The sequence below is a fragment of the Canis lupus genome, chromosome 18 (genome assembly GCF_048164855.1).
Source record: "Canis lupus baileyi chromosome 18, mCanLup2.hap1, whole genome shotgun sequence".
Lineage (NCBI taxonomy): Eukaryota > Metazoa > Chordata > Mammalia > Carnivora > Canidae > Canis > Canis lupus.
The window spans coordinates 23,667,333-23,689,014 of NC_132855.1; the positions used below are offsets into that span (position 1 = coordinate 23,667,333).

General features: G+C 35.2%; 1 protein-coding gene across 6 annotated transcripts in view; it reads right to left on the minus strand.

The window, feature by feature from the left end:
- Window positions 1-21,682, minus strand: part of STK31 (serine/threonine kinase 31) — an 86,715-nt gene that overhangs the window by 48,880 nt on the left and 16,153 nt on the right. For all 6 annotated transcript variants that reach the window (XM_072783753.1, XM_072783751.1, XM_072783750.1 and 3 more), the window contains exons 7-14: window positions 19,721-20,079; window positions 18,569-18,743; window positions 15,347-15,462; window positions 12,920-13,079; window positions 9,991-10,113; window positions 3,437-3,616; window positions 1,726-1,842; window positions 21-140 (exon numbers count right to left, since the gene is read on the minus strand). In XM_072783753.1, the coding sequence (XP_072639854.1) occupies window positions 21-140; window positions 1,726-1,842; window positions 3,437-3,616; window positions 9,991-10,113; window positions 12,920-13,079; window positions 15,347-15,462; window positions 18,569-18,743; window positions 19,721-20,079 (1,350 nt within the window). The remainder of the gene's footprint in view (window positions 1-20; window positions 141-1,725; window positions 1,843-3,436; window positions 3,617-9,990; window positions 10,114-12,919; window positions 13,080-15,346; window positions 15,463-18,568; window positions 18,744-19,720; window positions 20,080-21,682) is intronic.

Below are 21,682 nucleotides of genomic sequence, written 5' to 3' on the forward strand. Positions count from 1 at the left end.
AAAATAAAGCATAATCCAACCTCAATACTGTCCTTATACTTGGATTGTACTGTAGCAATAAGCCTTTCCTCTGAATGGATCTTCTGTAGTATTTGACTGTATGTATTTAAAATGATCTCCTTGTCTGCATCACCGTGCTCCTAAGTGAAATAAATCATACACATGGAATTATTCAAAATGGAGTATCCAAAATAACTTAAACTTTCAATAACAATGAATAAACTTTAAAATGATGCCTTTAACAAAATTCTATTTCCATTTCAAAATATTTCTTAAACATATCTTTTTCTAGACAGAAGAGAGACTGATGTTAAAGATGTTCATATAGAAAATTTTGCTCCCATTACACATTATCCCTACAAATTTCTAGAGCAGTGTTAAAGGAAATCAGGGATATCACTACACTAAATTTAAGAACTAAACAACAAATACAACTCCAACACTTTATTTTTAGAAATCATCTATTAACACCACTTATAAAATTAAATCTGACAAAAAAAATACAAACTTCCAGCTATAAAATAAGTCATGAAGATGAAAAGTACAGCATAGAGAACCTAGTCAATAATATTTTAATAGTGTTGCAAAGTGACAGTGATGAAGCTTATCCTGGCGAGCGCTGAGTAATGTAGAGAACTGTTAAATTACTATGCTGTACACCTGAAACTAATGTAATACTGTATGTTAATCATACTTCAACAATAGAAAAATAAATAAAGCCTGAATAAACCATATAAATACTATTAAAGATATATTATTTAAAAATAGAGAAATATAGTAACATATATTTATTTTTCAATGCTAACCTGAATAAAACTGCAAAAAGTAAAAAGAAACGAGTAAAATGAACAATATAATCAATGAGACTTTGGTAAGCAGCCCAAAAGACTGGGAAAGAATCTCAGTGAGCAATAATAACATTACAAAATGCTTTTGAGGAGCTACATTAATTTTTAACTTGGTACAATAGAGAATATACATGGTACAGAAAGGAACTACTAATCAGTCTTGCATACACACTTCCAGAGGTTTCTCAGATTTTAATTTTTCACAAATTCTCAAGAGTCTTTTCTTACAGTCATTAGGTACGATGGACTCAAGAATCAAATGACATAGAAAGCTGATGTATTCAGATTAAGAGGAGTTTTCCTAGAATTAAACATTAGGTTTTATTTTTTTTAATGTGAAATGTACTATTAAAATGAAAACATAGGTGATGAGTATTAAGAAGGGCACTTATGATGAGCACTGCGTGGTATATATAAGTGATGAATCACTAAATTCTACTCCTGAAACTGGTATTACATTATATGTTAACTAAACAGAATTTAAATTAAAATTTGGAAGAAAAAAAAGTACATATGTAAAAAAGTGATGGTTATCAGAGGGGAAGGGGCTAAGGGGGTGGGATATATAGGTGATGGGGATTAAGGAGTGTACTTGTCAGATGAGCACAGGATGATGTATGGAAGTGTTGAATTAGCTGTATTGTATTCCTGAAACTAATAAAACATTGTATGTTAACTAGCATTAAAATAAAAACTTTAAAAAACTGAAATTATCACTGTGGAAGGGTAAGAGTTTGTATTGTGTTTGGATTAGAATTTGACAGTGTTACTATTTCAAACAGTAGAGGAGAACTAAGATCAGTCTTCATCCTTTCTAATTAACAAGAAAAATCATATTGCTTCAAAGGAAACAGTAATAAAGAATATCAACACTCACAATCAGAGATATCTCCAGTTCTTTGCAGACACTTGACTCAGTCTTCTCTAGGATTTCATCAACATTATTGATTGTGTCTTTAGAAGTTTGTGTTTCTTCCACAGAGAGATCAAAAGCCTCATGTGCAAAAAAAATTAAAACATGAAAGGAATTCATTTAATTATTCCAATTAGTATTGTATCCTTAGACCTAGAGCAGAGCATTAGCCTATGCAATGGGCAATGTGGAGGAAATAGGAAACAATAAGGTACTGCCCTCACGAAACTTACACATCAAAAAAGAAAAGGCACACACATATTACATACATAAAACAGATTTTTTTTAACATAATCTGTGGGTAAGAGACATAAGAGGAAAAGTATGGAAAAGAAAAAAACAGAAATAAGACCAAGATTCTGTGAGGAATAGTAAAAGCAGCACTCTGATTAAAAGCTGGTAAGAACCATAAACGCTCAGGTAAAAAATTTAAATCTGATAGGTAGTAGGCAGACGATGTCAGCTCTTTAATAAAAAAAAAAAAAAAAAAAGAGGCATATGATTATATCTGTTACTTAGTGATGATATGCTAAGTATTTAGGAATCTGGAGATTAAAAATTAAAGATTAACCCAGATGACTTCCATCTCATTGGGAAAACAAAGGTATTTTCTATCAGGAAACAGACTTTATAATCAAATGTTATTAGAATAAAATCAAGGGCCCAAATTATAACATAGAACATAAAAGTCATAAGCAGTCACCTTGATGTCAGACATTAGATATGTGATTACGGAGATTTGTTTTTAGGAAAAGCTATGGAAATGAAAGAAAAGGATACATTATAGTTAACCTAAGCAGAAAGACATTCTGATCAATAACAAAAGACAACAAAGAAATAATTAGTTAATATATCCATTAAAAATTACCAAAATGAAGAGTTCTGGAGGTAGCTGGAGATTAAAGACTCCCCCACCCCACCCCAAGACAAAGCTAGAAATGCATAGATGTAAATCATTCACACAGATAAATGACAACTTGGGTGTCCTTGCCCTTGCTGAGAAGGTCACACAGCAGACAGAAGAACAGAGAAAACACAGAATCAGTAATAAAGTGAGGCTGAAATTTAATTAGAATTCCAAATACATTAATGCAAAACCACATGCCTCAAGAGCTTTTGGAAAATTTTTTAGTTCTTAAGAACTAAAAAAGAATAATAAACAAAACACCGTATCTAATATCTAGTATCAACTGAGACTAGTATTCTCCATTTATGTTGGAAATATTTAAGATACCTAACACTTTAAACCTTAAACACTGCCAAATAATTAATATATTTTTAGCACAACCAGTTAGCCAACTAATACTAAAACACATGTTTTACTAAAAAAGAAATTAGAGGAAAGCTCTACTATCTGTATGTATATACAGACCCTTATCTCTACACCATTAACTACAGAATAATATACATTACACTTGTAATAAATTCCAGTGATACTATCTTATACCTACAATGGTTTATGAAGCTGTTTTTCATTTAAGTTCCTAGAGAATACAATTATGTAAATCCCCCACACCTCCATCCAAGCCCTGTTCCCCTTAATCCCTCTCTTCCTCTTCCTTTCTTCCCTTCAGAAAAGAAGTAAATTATATTTGGAAAATTATTCTTAAAAAACCCATATCCCCTGGTTTACACTACAACACCAAAACCACCACTGGGCAAGAGCTCTTATTACCTTTACAGTGTTCTGGAACCATGCTACAAGACGTTGTAGAGAAACTTCTGTTTCACTTCTAACACTGATGAATTCCTCTCTTTTATCACACTTCCAGTCATAAAACTTCTTAAGTATTTCTTCAGACTTTGTCCCTTCTTTGGCCTGTCCATACACTGCCTCTAAAGAGGTTGACAAATCCTATAGAAATATATTTCTCTTTATTAAAGTTTATTAACTTCATATTAGGATTCAAGCACTTACTAAAATCTGAAACAAAAAAAGTAGTACGTTGAATCCCTATACTTAAGCATCTTATAAATAAAACTTAGAAAAATTAGATATGAAAATATAAAACTACCCAGAAGGGGATTTATTTGGGTTACAACAGTAAAAGTTAGACAAAAAATTCCAATTAAGGAAGACCCTGAAAATATGTATGTACTTAATAAGGATTTTGGAAAGGACTAGGTGGCTCAGTGGTTGGGCATCTACCTTTGGCTCAGGTCGTGTTCCCGGGATCAAGTTCCACATCAGGCTCCCTGTGGCCTGATGTCTTTGCCCCTGTCTCTGTGTCTCTCATGAACAAATAAAGTCTTTGGGGGGAAAAAAAAAGAAGAAAGAGAAGAGAAGAGAAGAGAGAGAAGAGAAGAGAAGAGAAGAGAAGAGAAGAGAAGAGAAGAGAAGAGAAGAGAAGAGAAGAGAAGAGAAGAGAAGAGAAGAGAAGAGAAAAGAACTAAAAGAGACAAGAGAGCCTACTAGCTCTCCCTAGGAATTAAAGTCTAGAAATGTTGCCAAGACAAGAGGAAAACTTAAAAGATCCCAGAAATTTTTATTACAAAACTCTGAGAAACCCTTGGAAAGACAGAAGATAGTTGATGCTCAGCAATAAGCAAGTCACTGCAAAGCAGAAGGCCTGCCACCACAGCAGAAAATATCATGTGGGAAAAGAGAACCTTCTTCAGATGCCCTTCTCTCACACATTGGAAAGCAGTAGCACAAAGCAAGCAGCAAAGGGTTTATACAAGTAGAGTATAGGAACCTCAATGAGGCAAAAACTGATAACCATTACAAAAATGCTGGCCATCCACTAAGCATTTTCTTTCCTTTCCTTTTCCCCTGAATACCTGGTAGCATTTACACCCAAGGGTAGTAGCTCCTAGAAAAGAGGAGCTTAGGCAGAGGAACTGAGAAGTCCACTGAAGAATAAGATCATCTAGAAGAAAAGCCAAGGAGAAGTAGTTGAGTCCAGACTATAACCCTAGAAGCTCTGAGAAACAACCCCATCCTATTCCCTAAACCCACCTGAACTCTTTGAAGTTACGTTCCAAGCTTCCACCCCTCCCTAGAACCCCTCTACCACCCTACTTCATACCTACATAATAGCACAGGACTAAGCTTAGAGTTCTCCAAGGGAAATAGGAGATCTTTAAGCGGAGGTACAGAGGAGGATAAAATGTATGACTAATACAAGAACTCTGAAATGAATATAACTTATAAAAAAAAGCAAAATCAAAAACTCAAAATAAGCATAACAAACATTCTCAACGAAAAGAATATTAAAAACACAAAGCAAAACCAAGTAGTTACAAACAATAACCAACTGAAATTAACTGGTACAAAAGAAATAATCTTTGAAATAACACAATACGTTGACTAAATGGCAAAAAGAATACAGCTAGAGAATCAATTAGTGAACTAGATGGTTAAGTCAAGGATGCCTCAGATCCCTCCAAAAAGACACAGAAAGGGATAAAAAAGAAAAAAATGGGTGAACAATTAAAATATGCATGAAGAGGATATAACAAATTTAAATGTCCTTCTAATAGAAGTCCCAGGATAAGAGAAAAGGTAAATGGGGGGGGTGGGGAGATGGAGAAAAGAAAGATAGTATCGTAAGAAATAATTATCAAACATTCTCTAGAGTTAATGAAAGATATAAAATTTCAGACTGAATTAACTCATATTAAATCTAAACTTAAATATGGTTAGTGCAATTTAGGAACAAAGTCAAAACACTGAAGTTTCCAGTGGCTTTGGGAAGGTCACAGATGAGTAAAAATCAAACTGACAACAACTTTGGGAATAAGAAAACAATGGATTATTGTCAAAAGTTTGAAAGAAATATGGACTTTGAACCTACTATTTTATAGCCAATTAAACAACTGTTTAAAAGTACTTAAATGCAAGCATTTGTTTAAACCTCGAAATGTTTAAATATCCCGAGACAAGAGCACCTGGGTTTCTCAGTCGGCGAGGTGTCTGCCTTTGGCGCAGATTATGATCCCAGGATCCTGGGATGGAGCCCCAAATCAGGCCAGCTCAGCAGGAGTCTGCTTCTCCTTTTCCCTCTGCTCCTCATCGCTCCTCCACCCCACCCCCACCCGTCATGCTCTCTTTCTCAAATAAATAAATAAAATCTTAAAAAAAAGATAACCTGAGACATTTAATATTTTATGAAATCAACCACACAAAGACCTCTTTGAAAGTACTATTAGAAGGGATCCCTGGGTGGCTCAGCAGTTTAGCACCTGCCTTCGGCCCAGGGCATGGTCCTGGGGTCCCGGGATCAAGTCCCACGTGGGGTTCCCCATGTGGAGTCTGCTTCTCTGCCTCTCTCTCTCTCTCTCTTTCTCTCGAATAAATAAGATCTTTTAAAAAAATGAAAGTACGCTTAGAGAGAGGCACCTAGGTGGCTCAGTCAGTTAAGTATCCAACTCTTAATTTCAGTTCAGGTCATAATTTCATGAGACAGAGTCTTGCACTGGGCTCCACACTCAGTGGAGAGTCTGCTTGAAGTTTCTCTCCCTCTGCTCCTCTCCCTATTCACACGTACTTGTGCTCTCTCAGATAAATAAATAAATCTTAAAAAAAAAAATACTCTTAGAAAAAATACTCCAATACACAGAGAAAACCAAAAGATATCCAAAAACTTACGAAGAATGAGCAAATAACTCTAAAGTTTATTATCTGAGTTATCATATACAATATTCATAACACTCCGTGACTAAAACCTAAACAATTGTACTTGTCTGATCAGCTGATTTTGGGATGGGAAATACAAAGGTGACAAACACAGCCAAAGCAAGTGAAAATGTTCTAAGAATGGTGCTGGGAAAATTGGACATCCACATGCAGAAGAATGAAACTAGACCACTCTCTTGCACCATACACAAAGATAAACTCAAAATGGATGGAAGATCTAAATGTGAGACAAGAGTCCATCAATATCCTAGAAGAGAAAACAGGCAACACCCTTTTTGAACTTGGCCACAGTAACTTCTTGCAAGATACATCCACTAAGGCAAAAGAAACAAAAGCAAAAATGAACTATTGGGACTTCATCAAGATAAGAAGCTTTTGCACAGCAAAGGATACAGTCAACAAAACTAAAAGACAACCTACAGAATGGGAGAAGATATTTGCAAATGATGTATCAGATAAAGGGCTAGTTTCCAAGATCTATAAAGAACTTATTAAACTCAACAGCCAAGAAACAAACAATCCAATCATGAAATGGGCAAAAGAAATGAACAGAAATTTCACCAAAGAAGACATAGACATGGCCAACAAGTGCATGAGAAAATGCTCCGCATCACTTGCCATCAGGGAAATACAAATCAAAACCACAATGAGATTACCACCTCACAGTAGTGAGAATGGGGCAAATTAACAAGGCAGGAAACCACAAATGTTGGAGAGGATGCGGAGAAAAGGGAACCCTCTTACACTGTTGGTGGGAATGTGAACTGGTGCAGCCACTCTGGAAAACTGTGTGGAGGTTCCTCAAAGAGTTAAAAATAGACCTGCCCTACTACCCAGCAACTGCACTGCTGGGGATTTACCCCAAAGATACAGATGCAATGAAACACCAGGACACCTGCACCCCGATGTTTATAGCAGCAATGTCCATAATAGCCAAACTGTGGAAGGAGCCTCGGTGTCCATCGAAAGATGAGTGGATAAAGACGATGTGGTTTATGTATACAGTGAAATATGACTCAGCCATTAGAAACGACAAATACCCACCATTTGCTTCAACATGGATGGAACTGGAGGGTATGATGCTGAGTGAAATAAGTCAATCAGAGAAGGACAAACATTATATGGTCTCATTCATTTGGGGAATATAAAAAATAGTGAAAGGGAATAAAGGGGAAAGGAGAAAAAAATTAGTGGAAAATATCAGAAAGGGAGACAGAACATAGGAAGACTCTTAACTCTGGGAAACAAACTAGGGGTGGTGGGAGGGGAGGTGGGCGGGGGGGGGCGGGGGTGACTGGGTGACGGGCACTGAGGGGGGCACTTGACGGGATGAGCACTGGGTGTTATGCTATATGTTGGTAAATTGAACAATAAAAAATAAATTTATAAAAAAATGTTCTAAGATACTAGGGGTAGACAGTAGAAAAAGGGGAAGAAAAGAAACCATGATAAACAGAAACATGAAATAATTACAGAAATAAGTTCTAATAAAACAGTAATTATAATACATTAATCAAGTCATCCATCAAAAAGAAAATAAATAGGTGGAAAAATAATTTTAAAAGGAAACAATATTTTAACACCATAAAAGAAAAATAGGTTACATAATGGTTAAAAAGTTTAAGATACATAACAATCATAAATACATTAATACCCAACAATAAAACACTGAAATTTTAACAATTTAAAGAATTAGAACATACCACAAAATATATTAACTAGAATTTATAACAAAAATATCTCAAAACTGATAAACTGATCAGACCCAAAACCAAAGATACAGAAGATTTTTTTTTTAAGATTTTATTTATTTATTGATAGACACAGAGAGAGAGGCAGAGACACAGGTAGAGGGAGAGGGAGACGCAGGCTTCATGCAGGGAGCCCGATGTGGGACTCGATCCTGGGTCTCCAGGATCACACCTCAGGCTGCAGGCGGCACCAAACCGCTGCGCCACTGGGGCTGCCCAAGATATAGAAGATTAAAGGTTAAAAATAAAGCCTAAAAAAAAAAATTTAAAAAAATAAAAAATAAAAAAAATAAAAATAAAGGCTATACATTAGGAACTTCACACCAAGAATAACCAGAATATACTTTCTTTTTTAAGTTACAAGAACAGTCATAAACAACCAACCATGTATTTTAGACCACAAAGGAAGTCTCAATAAATGTTGAGGAAATCAGAAATCATGAACTTTAATTTCTTTGACCTCCATTATTGAAGTTTAAGTTTTATTTCTTAAGTATTTGAAGAATACAAGTAAATATTAAACAACTTCTCACCAAAACAGAGAGAAGTTTAAAGAATATTCTGGTGATCTAGGTGAACAGTAGGAAGGGAAACAAACCAGATATAGCAAAAAGTCCCATAAGATTAAACTTTAAGAAGAAAAGAGTTTTTAAAACGATATTGGTTGCAAACCTATGTTTACTAACAGTTCATGAGAAGAAATAAATCTTCACAGGGTAAAGTAAAAATTGTACTGTAGATAGGAACATTCTCACTGCCCTTTTGTTTGCAAAGTTTACTTCGCTATTCTTGAAGAACTTATACTATTACATGGTATGATCTAAACTATATCTTCTTCCAGGCAGACAGAGAGAGTGCCCAGATGTCCCTAAATATCCTTTTTTCCAACTCTCTAGCAAGCTCATTCCCTGCAGTCCAAAATAAGACAAGACTGTCAACTAGCACAGCCACTATTTAACATCGTCCTAAAAATATTGACCAAAGCAGTAAAAGTTCAAAGATACATCAAAAGGAAATGGAGAAGCGGGTTACTGCTTTCAAATGGTATGTCCACAAAGAAAGCTCAAAGAATATTAGAGAAATGAGAACTAAAAAGTTCAGGAGAGTTGCCAGAGACATCAATATATAAAAATCAACAGTAAAAATAAATACATACATACACACATATATATCTCAACAGTATTCTGCCAACCATTAAAAATAACTAAGGAATGGAAAGTAAGATAGTATCCACAAAAGTAACCAAAAGCATATATATCTTGGAGTTAAGTGAAGAAATGCCGAGGCCTTTTAGAGAATTATTTTAAACATCATTAAAGGACATTAAAAAAATATCTGAATAAGTGAAGAGAAAAATTATGTTAATAGGTGGAATGGAACACTGTCATGCCTGTTCACGCCAAATAAAATCATTGCTGAGATGGCAGGAGAAGGCTGAAGAAAGGTTCCATAACATCCTATAGCTATGGTACTCTAGCCCCTGATCCTGGATCAGGACTCCTCTCCTCAACTCTTGGCATGTGACCCTACTAGATTTTCTGCTAGAATCCAAAAGACAACAGGGACTCACATGCCTGCTACTACTTCTATCTTCATGAATTTTCCCAGTGAATGCTGCTCTAGCAAGCCTGATAGGTCTATTTTGCCTTATTTGCAGGATAGACACACATACGTACATAAACATTAAATTATGTAAAATTTTAATTCTATTAAGAAATTAGAATTCATCAAAGAAAAATTCTTGCAGCCATCATTACTATGTGAAGTCTCAAGGTAAATGCTAATTTCACCATCAAATGATAAACATTTTAATGTAAATATATCTTTTTGAATTCTAACCTGCAATGTTTTCAAGCGCTTATTAAGAGGTAACTCATCTACTTCCAGAATAAAAACTTCCATTGCCATGTTCAGCTTCTGTTGCACTTCGTTTCTTTTGGCAATCAAAATACTCCCTTCATCCTGAAGAAAGAAAACAAAGAATAACCATCATTAATAGTATATCAAGTGGGCTGTGGTGTTTTTTTCTTTTTAATACATTGACCTATTTAAAAAACAAAAACAAAAAAAAACCTGATGTCTTAGAGTAAAATTTAACATTACGTTCTCCAAACAGTAGCTTTTAAGACAAGTTATCTCTCTCCTGAGATCACCTAACTCACCGAGCTTTCTTTCCCTTAATTAGAAATGACTTTTAATAATCCTGCTCTAATTTTTCCCATTATATATGCAATGAATTTTTTCTTAAAAAATTATACAAGTCCTATTATTAATTACACACTAACTCCCTCCTGTTCCCATTCCACCTCCAATTCCTTCATCTACTTATCCTTCAAGATTCAGTTAATCTCCACCATGGTAAAAACTCCAATTTTAGGTCTAAGAGGCTATGCTTGGAAACAAGCATATGACAGACATCTAAGAATCTATGCATTAACTCTAGATAGTACTTACCAAACTGTATTGAAACTGTATGTATATCCCATATTCAAGAGAAAGGATCATGTCTTAAATCAATTTGTGTCTCTGCTACTATAATAGTTTCTGACACATACACTTAAAAGCTTGAATTTTAGAATATTCTTTGTGTAAGCTGAACCAGACCATTTTATAAGTATACAGGGAAAAAAAATAATCTCTTCACCGAAAATATACATGGCAATCAATTTAAGGTACTGTGCAAAATACACAAATGAAAATAATATTATTAAGACACAAGTTAAGTTCAGTAAGGGATATAAAATGGCGGGGCACCTGGGTGGCTCAATTAAGTATCCAACTCCTGATTTCACCTCAGGTCATGATCTCAGGGTTGGTTGTGAGATCAGGCTTTGCATTTGGCATGGAGCCTAAGATTCTCCCTCTCCCTCTGCCCCCTCTTTACCCCTTCTTAAAAAAATAAAGGCAACTTTAAGCAGCAGTTCTAACTCTGTATTTAATTCAATAAACCACTCTTCCATCTATCAAATGAACATCAGGGCAATGAAGCCTAAAAATCAGGGTACTTGGCTAGCTCAGTGGTTGAGTGTCTGCCTTTGGCTCGGTTGTAATCCTAGGGTCCTGGGATCAAGTCCCGCATAGGATCCCCATGGGAGCCTGCTTCTCCCTCTGCCTATGTCTCTGCCTACATCTCTGCCTCTGTGTCTCTCTCATGAATAAATAAAATCTTTAAAAAAAAAAAAAAGTAAGTCCTGAAATGTCAGCAGTAAGCAGAAACAAGTAAATGCTTTAAAAAATAAAAATCAGAGGCACCTGGCTGGCTCAGTCTGGAAAGGATATGACTCTTGATCTCAAGGATCATGAGTTCGAGCTCCACACTGGGTGTAGAGATTACTTAAGTAATTTTTTTTTAATCTACTAGAATACCAAGTCTTACAGCTACATTAAGCCCTCTTTCTCTTTCTCCTGAATCAAACCACAAAAACAAAAATTAAAATGTAGTTCTTTTTCATCTTATTACATAAAAATACATCATGAATTATTTTAATATTGACAACATAGTTTAATTAAGGAAAAAGAATACACTTTGCAGTCAGACATACCGGAGTTCAAATTCTGTATTAACATTTAGAACTATGTAATCTTATGTAAGCAATTTCCTTAAACCCTGTAGGTCTCAATTTCCTCAATTTTTTATTAATTTCTTGTAAACATTTTAAAAGTATAAGAAAAAGATTATAAAGTACCCATCACCTGTACTTCATACAGATACAAAATTTATTGCTTCTGTCACATTGTTTTCTTCCATAATCAGAAGTAAATGGTTAGGGTCTAACATGTAAAATGACACAAATATAATCTCTTCTCCAAATTTAACATTCCTGCCATTTCCAAAGGCCTAGTTATTCTGTTTCACTTCTCACTTAAAGCCAGCAAGGTTGCCAACTGGGCAACCTAGGCATGAACTGGCAATAAGAATTTCAGAGTATAATCCCCAGGGGCAGAAGCCACCAATAATTCAAAAAGGGGGAACTCCAAACACAAGTACAGAACTCACAGACGCTATGGAAAGCTATGATTGTGGTATCTTTATCTGAAAAATAAGGAGTTCTGTTCAGCTTAATATAATAATCTAAAGAAAGTTGTGATAGGCAATATACTTGTACCTATGCTAATAAAGATTTCATAGGAAATAATCTGTTCTTCATACATTCCCCTACCCACAAATAACCACCTCTCAGTAATGGGTAGCTTAAATAGCACTTAATAGTAAGGCCCAGTCCAATACTGCAACATAAAACACACCACTCAAATTCAAAAACAAGATACATTAGGTGTCAGAGCCATCCTCGCTTACAAGGTTCAACCCCCTCAAAAGCCACCATCTTTACAGGCACAGTTTCCAAGGTTCCTCAAGGATGGTATGTCCAGTTACAAAAGCCCCCACCAAGTATTTGTAGTTTACAGTTCCTCAAGTCTAGATATAAATTACTTGCTAGGACTTTTATTTACCTAACTATTGTTGCCTAGTAATATGACTAAAATATCATTTTATCAAATAACCAAGGGGAGAGAGAAGGAACTGACCAATGGTCAAATGCAAAAGGGGAAAAGATCTTGTTAACACTTTATCCACAATCACCATTTATCTATTCTACCTTTAACAAGGTAATAAAATTAGAATCAAATTATTAATATGAATATGCTATAAAAATTAAATATTTCATGCAAAGTATTGCTACAATATCTACAATCCTTCTGCTTTCCCAAATGATATCCCCTTATGTCCAACAAATAAAACCATAATAGAGAAAAAGTCTTGACCCACCACATTTTGACAAGTTTGTATGTTCTCCTGAGCAAGACTGTATTCTGCCCAAATTCTCTCTAATTCAGTCAAAGAAGCTGGGATGGTAAAGGACTCTTCTTCTAGCACTTGCATAGCATCTGAAAGGTCATTTCCAAAACGAACATTGATGTTGACACGTCTATTTAAAAACAGAAGTGAAAACGAAAAGATCAAGAAATTTGTAAGTTGATGTGAGAAAAAGTTACCCTTAAATAATAATTGTCTAAAGTTACTATTTTTAACACAGCTATGAAGAGATACTTGTTAAAACCTTATATAAAATCATAAATTAACTGGTATAACTTGTAATTCAAAATATATTTGATTGATGGGCACCTGGGTGGCTCAGTTGGTCAAAGTTTGACTCGATTTCAGCTCAGGCCATCAGATTGGGGTTATGAAATCAAGCCCTGCTTTGGGTCCCATGCAGGTAGGAAGTATGCTTGAGATTCTTATTCCCCCTCTTCTTCTGCTCCTGCTCCTGCCCCCCCTGCTCATGCTTACGTGCACGTGCTCTTAAAAATAAATATACATTTAAGAAAAAAAATCAAATAAAACTTTTATTAAAAAACTTTTACGTAAAGGAGAATTTCAAAAGTCTGCAGAACTTTAAATGATGTCAAATAAACCTTCAATTTTGGTCTACAGTTAGATTTCTGGACAATTCTTTAAAAATGTTAGATTTAGCCAATCTTGTTTACCAAGACTACAGGTACAGATTATGTAGCCCTAATACACAGACTAGCTTTTGTGGCATTGAAAAAGGAAAAGGAGATCCCTGGGTGGCTCAGCGGTTTAGCACCTGCCTTCAGCCCAGGACGTGATCCTGCAGTCCCGGGATCAAGTCCCACATCGGGCTCCCGGTATGGAGCCTGCTTCTCCCTCTGCCTGTGTCTCTGCCTCTCTCTCTCTCTATCATGAATAAATAAATAAAATCTTAAAAAAGAAAGAAAAGAAAAAGGAAAAGAAGGGCAGCCCCGGTGGCTCAGCGGTTCAGCACTGCCTTGGGTCCAGGGTGTGATCCTGGAGACCCAGGATCGAGTCCCACATTGGGCTCCCTGTATGGAGCCTGCTTCTCCCTCTGCCTCTCTCTTTCTGTGTGTCTCTCATGAATAGATAAATAGAATCTTAAAAAAAAGAAAAAAGAAAAAAGAAAAAAGAAAAAAGAAAAAGGAAAAGGAAAAGAAAAAAAGCAATCGGATAAGCAGGACAGCTAGCAAAACCAACAAGGTCCATCCATATTCGTTTCTCTACTTTCCAACTAGACTGCCACCATTCTAATAACACATCATTTCCTCAAAGATGTACCAAAATGTATTGGATTATTTTGGTCCTAAGTCTGTCTCATAGCTGTTCCAGTGTAGCCACTTCATTTTTGGTAATGCATCAAAAGTTAATTAGCCTCTAGAGAATAAAATGAGTCAATCTAGAGGCTTATAAACCAGATGCCAACTGATAGATTTATAATGGAGAATATAAATTTCCACTGGATAAAACACCAACACACAGTATTAATTCAGATAACATCTTCTAACTGTTTCAAAGTACTTGAAAAAATGAATTCCTGATTTCAGTTCTTAGTGTAGCATGCAAAGAGAACTAGGCTGTCTTGACAACTATTTTTTTTCCACATTCCAGAAAGGGGTACAAATTATCCCTAACCAACAATAAGGCAATCATCTATTAATATAAAATATCTACATAACCCATATACAGAGAAATGCTAAATATACTCTGCACAAGACTTTAGCTAACCAATTTCCTCTTTTCTGACTCCATGAAGACCATTTTCCTTCTGACTGTATGAAAACCACTTTTTTCTTTAAATAGTGTATTAGTTGGTAATTTAAATTACTGAAGTCTTCAGTTTGGGTATAAGCCTAAAAATAACACCAAGCAACAAAACTGGGCATAATAGTTTCACATCAAACTACTACTTAGAACTTGCGTTGATTTTAATTTCACTCTCATATAGGACACTGAACAATCTAACTCCATGTAGTGACAAAGGAATGCTAACAAAAACACTGTAAAATTCATCTCAGGAATAACTGTTTTTAGTCTCTTTCCTTAAAGGCATAAAAATATATAGATTAAATGTCAAAAAATGGTGGGCTTATAATTTAAACAAAGTACTAATTAGCAATTATTTTAAATTCTCCTTCTTGGGGCGCCTGGGTGTCTCAGTTAAGCACCTGAATCTAGTTTCAGCTCAGGGTCATGATCTCAGGGTTGTGAGATAGAGCCCTAGTCCAGCTCCATGCTCAACATGAAGTCTGCTTGAGACTCTCTCCTCTTTTCCCTCTGCCCCTTTCCTTACTCTTGTGCTCTCTAAGTAAATAAATAAAACCGTTAAAAAATCAAAATTAAACAAATTATCCTTCTCAAAAATATGTTTTTACCTACCTAATTTCTTTCAATATTTCAACCTTAACTGCCAGATTTTCCATTCTGGTACCGACACAAGTCTTCAGAGTGCTTTCTAAATGTTTAGTCAAATCCATGGTGGTCGCTTTCTCTTGCTGCAACAAAAAACAAGCACATCCTAGTGAGTCTCAAACAAGAAACTATATTTCTGTCACTTAAATGATCTTAAGCCATAACTAAAATTTTAAAGGTTAAAGAACACCAGAGTTGCCTGGCTGGCTCAGTTGGTGAAACATGCAACTCTTGATCTCAGGATCATGGGTTCAAGCTCCATGTTTGGCATAGAGATTACTTTAAAAAAATTGGGGGGCGCCTGGGTAGCTCAGTCAGTTATGCATTTTACTCTTGTCTTTGGCTCAGGTCATGATCTCAAGATTATGAGATCAAGCCCCACACCAGGCTCTACACTCAGTGTGGAGTCTGAGATCCTCCTCTTCCCCCTACTACTCCCTCTACTCATACTCTCTCTCACTCATGCTCTAAAATAAATTTTAAAATCTTTGAAACAAACTTTTTTTAATGTTAAGCCACAGGACAACTGATTTCCCTAGTAGCTGGGATCTGAAAAAGATAGTCTATTCTAGTTTTCTGTCTCCACACAGATGACTTATATTTCATCCTAAAAAGAAGCCAAATAGAAATAAATTTCACATATTTTCTCTCTTAATACTTAAATTTTAAAAAGATAAGTAAAAGATCCCTACAGACACCAAAAGATTAATGACTATTTTTTATAAAGTCCTGTGTCATTCTACATTACAAAAGAATCAAAAACATCACTTCACTGACTCAACCTAGAATAAATTCCCTGATTCTGAGTATTATCCCAAATACAAGTGTACCATGATTACCCAAAATAACGTATCAAGCAGTAATATGGAAAAACACCTGGCAGTTTTATTCTAATCATACTACAAACCAGCTATTACATAAACATTGAAATTTTACTCAGTATTTAAAAAAAAAAAAAAAAGAAATTTTACTCAGTATTTGAACACACTCTTTAGTACTCACATTCTCTCCAATTCTTTAGTTAAATAATAAGACAGAACCAGCACAAGCTGAATGCTTATTACTAGTATGCTACATTCAGGTATGCGCATGTCATTCTGCTCCCATTCATTGAACAGGATGACCATGAAGAATCAGTAATGACTGTTCTTAACTCTGTTTATATTACATGGAATTGTTATTATAATTACTCCAAAATTACATAAATCTAAGAAACAGGAGTGGGAAAATCAATAATTACATTAAATAAAAATTAGCTAAATGCTCCAATTAAAGCCTAGGAGATTATCACTTTGGATGAAAAAGCTTAGATTCAGCTATATGCTGCTCATAGATACAAAGAAACAGATAAAAATTAAAGGATGGAAAAGATATAACCTTGTTATAATAATATCAGGCAATGTGGGCTTTAATACAGGGAGCCCCAGTAATAAATAGGGTTATTACATAAGGATGAGTCAATTCATCAGAAAGACAAAATTCTAAATGTATACGCAATAACAAAGTTTCAAATTCACAAAGTAAAACTTAACAGAAAAAAGGAAGAATCAGACAAAAATAATAGTATCTGGAGATTTCAACACTCCTCTCTGGGTACTGATAGAACAAGCCACTTCATTTTTGGTAATGTGCTCTGGAAAATACCACATATGGATTTAATGGCTGACAATTGAGTTCAATTACCAATGGTCAATGATTTAATCAATCAGACCTAATGAAACTCTCATCTAAAAAAAAAAAACACAACTCCAAATAATTAGGTTCTAGGGAGCTTCCAGATTGGTGAACAAACCTATGTACTGGGAGAACGTGTGGCTAAGATTCTCCCAGGTCCCCTAACCGACCTTCCACCCCCATCATAACTTCCTCCATGCACCTCCTTTTATTTGGTTGTTCTTGAGTTATATCCTTCATAATAAAACTGTAATCATAATTATAGCACTTCCCTGAGTTCTGTGAGTTGTTTTAGTGAATTACTAAACAAGGGAAGTAGGGATCATAGGAACCCTCAAATTTACAGAAGTATAGGTAGTCCGGGAACTTGATTGTGGCTGGTATCTGAAGTGGAAGAAGTTTTATGGGACTGAATCCTTAACTTGTGGGGTCTGTGGCAAATCCTAGCTGGTATTTAGTATCACAAGTGAATTGTAGGACATCCAGTTGGTGATGATGAATTGGAGAAACAGTGATGGGATGGCAAATTAGTGTCAGACAAAACTTACACAACTGAAAAATACACAGTATTCTTGGGGGGAAAAATGCCCTGAATCTGAGCAAACCTTGAGACCTAACTACCATAAAAGCAAACATACGGAGTTAAAGGACCTTCTTAAGCAACAGAGGTTCACAGATTAAACAATTTAAGAGATTTATCATGCAAAATGCAACGCACAGGTCTAACTGGGATCCCAACTGGAAGAAATGAAAGGACATTCATAGAACAATCCAGAAATCTGAACAAGATATTAAGGAACTATTGTTAATTTTTAAGTATAAACAGTATTATGGTTGTCTTTTTTGAAGTTATTTTCTACTAGAGGCATACACTAAAACATATACAGTAGAATATTATGAATGGGATTTGTTTTAAAATCATTCTGGGGCACCGGGCTAGCTTAAATCAGTTGAGTGTCTGCCCTTCAGCTCAGGTCATGATCCTCGGTCCTAGGATCCAGCCTCACAGTAGGAAGTCAGCTTTTCCCTATCCCTCTGCCCCTACTCACTCGCTTGCTCTCTCTCTCACTCACTCTAACAAATGGATAAAAAATCTTTAACTCAGGAAAAAAAAAAAAAAAAGTAACTCAGGAGGTGTAATTTTTTTAGAAAGACTGACCATGTATCTAACAATTGCAAAAATCAAGTGATGAGTAAATAAGGATTAATTATTCAACTCTCCTTCTAGAATGTTTGACATTTCCCACAGTTAAAAGTTGTTAAAAGAACATAAAAGGAAACGTAAATGAGAAATTACTAATCTTGCAAACATTAAGTGAAATCCAACGATGGTAAATTGGAAGTATAAGAAAAAACTTCATCTGTAAACAAATATAAAGAAAGGAGAAAATGAGAAAAGGGGGAAAGAAAGGGAAGAAAACAAAAAGTGATAGCAAATTAAACAAAAAAGAGCAGATGAGTGTACAGATTTCCCAGATGCCCATTCTTTACTTTATACCAGCAAACATACTATACCTGCAGTTCCTGGGCAGTCTGTTCTACTTTGGACTCTAAAGCTTTGTAACTTTCAAGAAGAACTTCCTTCTCTGTTTTAAGTCTTTCATTTTCTTCAATCAGTTTCTGGTCCTGCTTAATTTTTGCCAGGCTGACATTAGACCCTAAATTAAAGTCTCCAACAGCCAAATTTTCCCTATTAAAAACAAATTCACTCATTTTAAAAACCAAACTGTATAAGGCTGACAGAGATCATAAATCTAAACTAAATCATTTGGAGCTTTTTATACCGTAATATATCTTAAGTTTATTTTGAAAACTAATCTAAAGCCTTTATCTAACACTAAAAAATATTTTAATGCAAGCTAAATTTTATAACTGAAGTCATATTTCAAAAACAATGCTACCAACGCTCAAATATAATCCAAACTGCAGCAAAATCAACTCCAGCACATAGAGTAAAAAGCGACCTTTATCAGTTTCTTCCAGTTCCTCCTCCCCCTCCCCATCAACCCCACTCCATTTGACAGTTGTTAGTTTTGTTTCCAAGATCCCAAAAAAAACTACATCACCCAAGACATGGCATCATGGCTTGGATCATGATACAGAAGCTTATAAATGGTTTGGTACTTAGGTTTGGTACTTATTAAACCTGGGTTTCTGCTTCAACTTTATAATTCAAAATTATCTAAAAAGTGAATTCCCTTTTTAATAATCAAATTTCATCATAATAAGTCATCACAGGAGGAACAACAAAGACTTTCTCTTTCGTTACAAAGAAAAGGTGATTCCCTGACATTCATTAAAATAGTCTTAAAGCCATGGGAAAACTTCAGAGTTTATTTGAAATTCTGGTTCTGCCTGAATATTTCAGATTTAGGGGTATATTTTTATTTTTGATAAACATATTCAAAAGAATTACTATGAAGAGCTGATATATGAACTTTAGACCATTGAGGAACGATTTTTCTTACAAAATGGCTTTTAATGAAAATTTTCCTGCTAAAGCAGAAAGGAATACATGTTTGAGACAAGCAGAAATGAGTATCATCTCTCAAAATCACTGACACAGGTGAGGACTCCAAAACCGTAAGCCTTGACCTCTACTATGACAAGAGCTTCTAACCATGAATTAGAAACTAGTTAAGACTAAAAACCCCACAACAGTCTTACTTTGGAAATGTCACATGATTTCCTGCATCATTCTCATTCTTCAAGTCAAGAGTCATCCTCCCACTTAAGCGCCCCTTTGGTCGGGTGAAGGCTGACTGGTTTGATCTATGCCCCCATGAGGGAATGGGGCTTTTGAGGTTCTTGAGGACAAGCTGACCAGGATCTGATTTTTTTTCCTCACAGGCATTAGTGCTGGAAGTGAGTTTGCATTTTTCTGCAAATCCTTTCTTAGCCACCTCCTCCCCTATATCCACACTGCCATACTCAGCCTGAGCAATAACTGTTCCATCTTGATAGGTTGCTTTAGTTCTCATTTTTATCTCCTTTTCAAAAATCAAGCTCCCCAAAAAGGTTCTGCCCTAAGAAAGATAGGGGGAAAAGAGATGTAAACCAACTACACCAACATATTTTTCATTTATTTTGTTTCTACCCAGTTTTTCAAATAGTCATACTTCTTCATTCTGAAAACTCTATAAAAGTAGTCTTACCTTGTTGTTGGTTATATACAAATATACTTCTCCACTTGCATGAATATATTTTCATTACACATTTACTAAAATCTTTCTTTCCAGAAGTAGAGCTAATACTTGTATAGGCAGCCATATTTACAAATTCTTAAATGTGTACCAATTAAACATCCTAGAATAACTGTTTGGGGTTTTTTCCTAGAATAATTGTTTTAAACCAAGCAGATTGTGTTGACCATTTTGGCCCAATGAAATAAAATGGCCCTGAGGAGTACAGCACATAAAAATGAATTCTAGTATCTAGAAAAGGTACTCAAAGTCAAGAAAGCTTTAAAAATAGTTTTATAGGCAGAATTATGTACTCCGGATAGGGGTGCCTGGCTGGCTCTTGATCCTGGGGTTCTGGGTTTGAGCCCCATGATGGGTGTGGAGATTACTTAAAAATACATTTTTTTAAAAAATGAAAAGAAAAAAAGAGTTAGGTACTCTGGCTTTAAAGTAAGACAAGGGTAGGAGAGAAAAAAAAAAAAAAAAGGAAATCATACCAACGATAATCCAAGTAAAAAGAGCATAAAGACCAAACTAACAGCACCTGGGTGTCTCTGCCTTGCCTTCCACTCAGGTCATAATGGAGTGGGGGAGGTCTTGGGACTGAGTCTGAGTCAGGCTCCCTGCTCAGGGGGGAGCCTGCTTCTCCCTCTCCCTCTGGCCCTCCCCACCCCTGCTCAAGCTCTGTCACATCCTGTACACACATGCTCTGTCTCAAATAAATAAAATCTTAAAAAAAAAAAAAAAAAAAAGAGAGACAGACCAAACTAAAAACTAGAAAATACAAGCTGGCCACATTTAAACTAAAGAGGAAGAGAAGGAAGAAGATGAAGAAGAGAGAGTAAAGAAAAAATTTCAAAGTCCGTGGAGGAGAAGGAAGAACAGAAAGAAAAAAAATTTCAAAGTCTAAAAAACTAAAAAACATTGGTATGGAGTAACTACTATATTCTCTTTTTTAACTACACAATATTATAAAGAGTAGAAATGAGACCTATGTAAGAGTTCTTAAGCTTTTCTATGCCATGGGCTCCCTTATCAGGCTGGTGAAATCTTTGGAATCTCACACAGAAAAATGTTTTTAAATGCATAAAATAAAAAACATAGCATTACAGAAAAAATTATCTATGATACATTTTAACCCCAATTTAAGAACCCCTGGATCTGGAAGGGTGCACCTGGAAGGGAGAAGGCAGCAAACTATAAATGCTCAAGGATCATCAACCATCCAAAAAAAAAAAAAAAAAAAAAAGTTTTTTTAATCCACAAACCAAAATGACAAAAGTATTTTAGGTTTACAAAAACATGGGTTTTACAAATTTTTCCAATCATAAAATTTTAAAATACATACATCCTGAGAGGCTTGAATTTTCCAAGAATACTAATATAGATAGCAAAGATGATTCAGAAGGCATCACCAACAAATGAGATCAAGCAAGCAAAATTAACA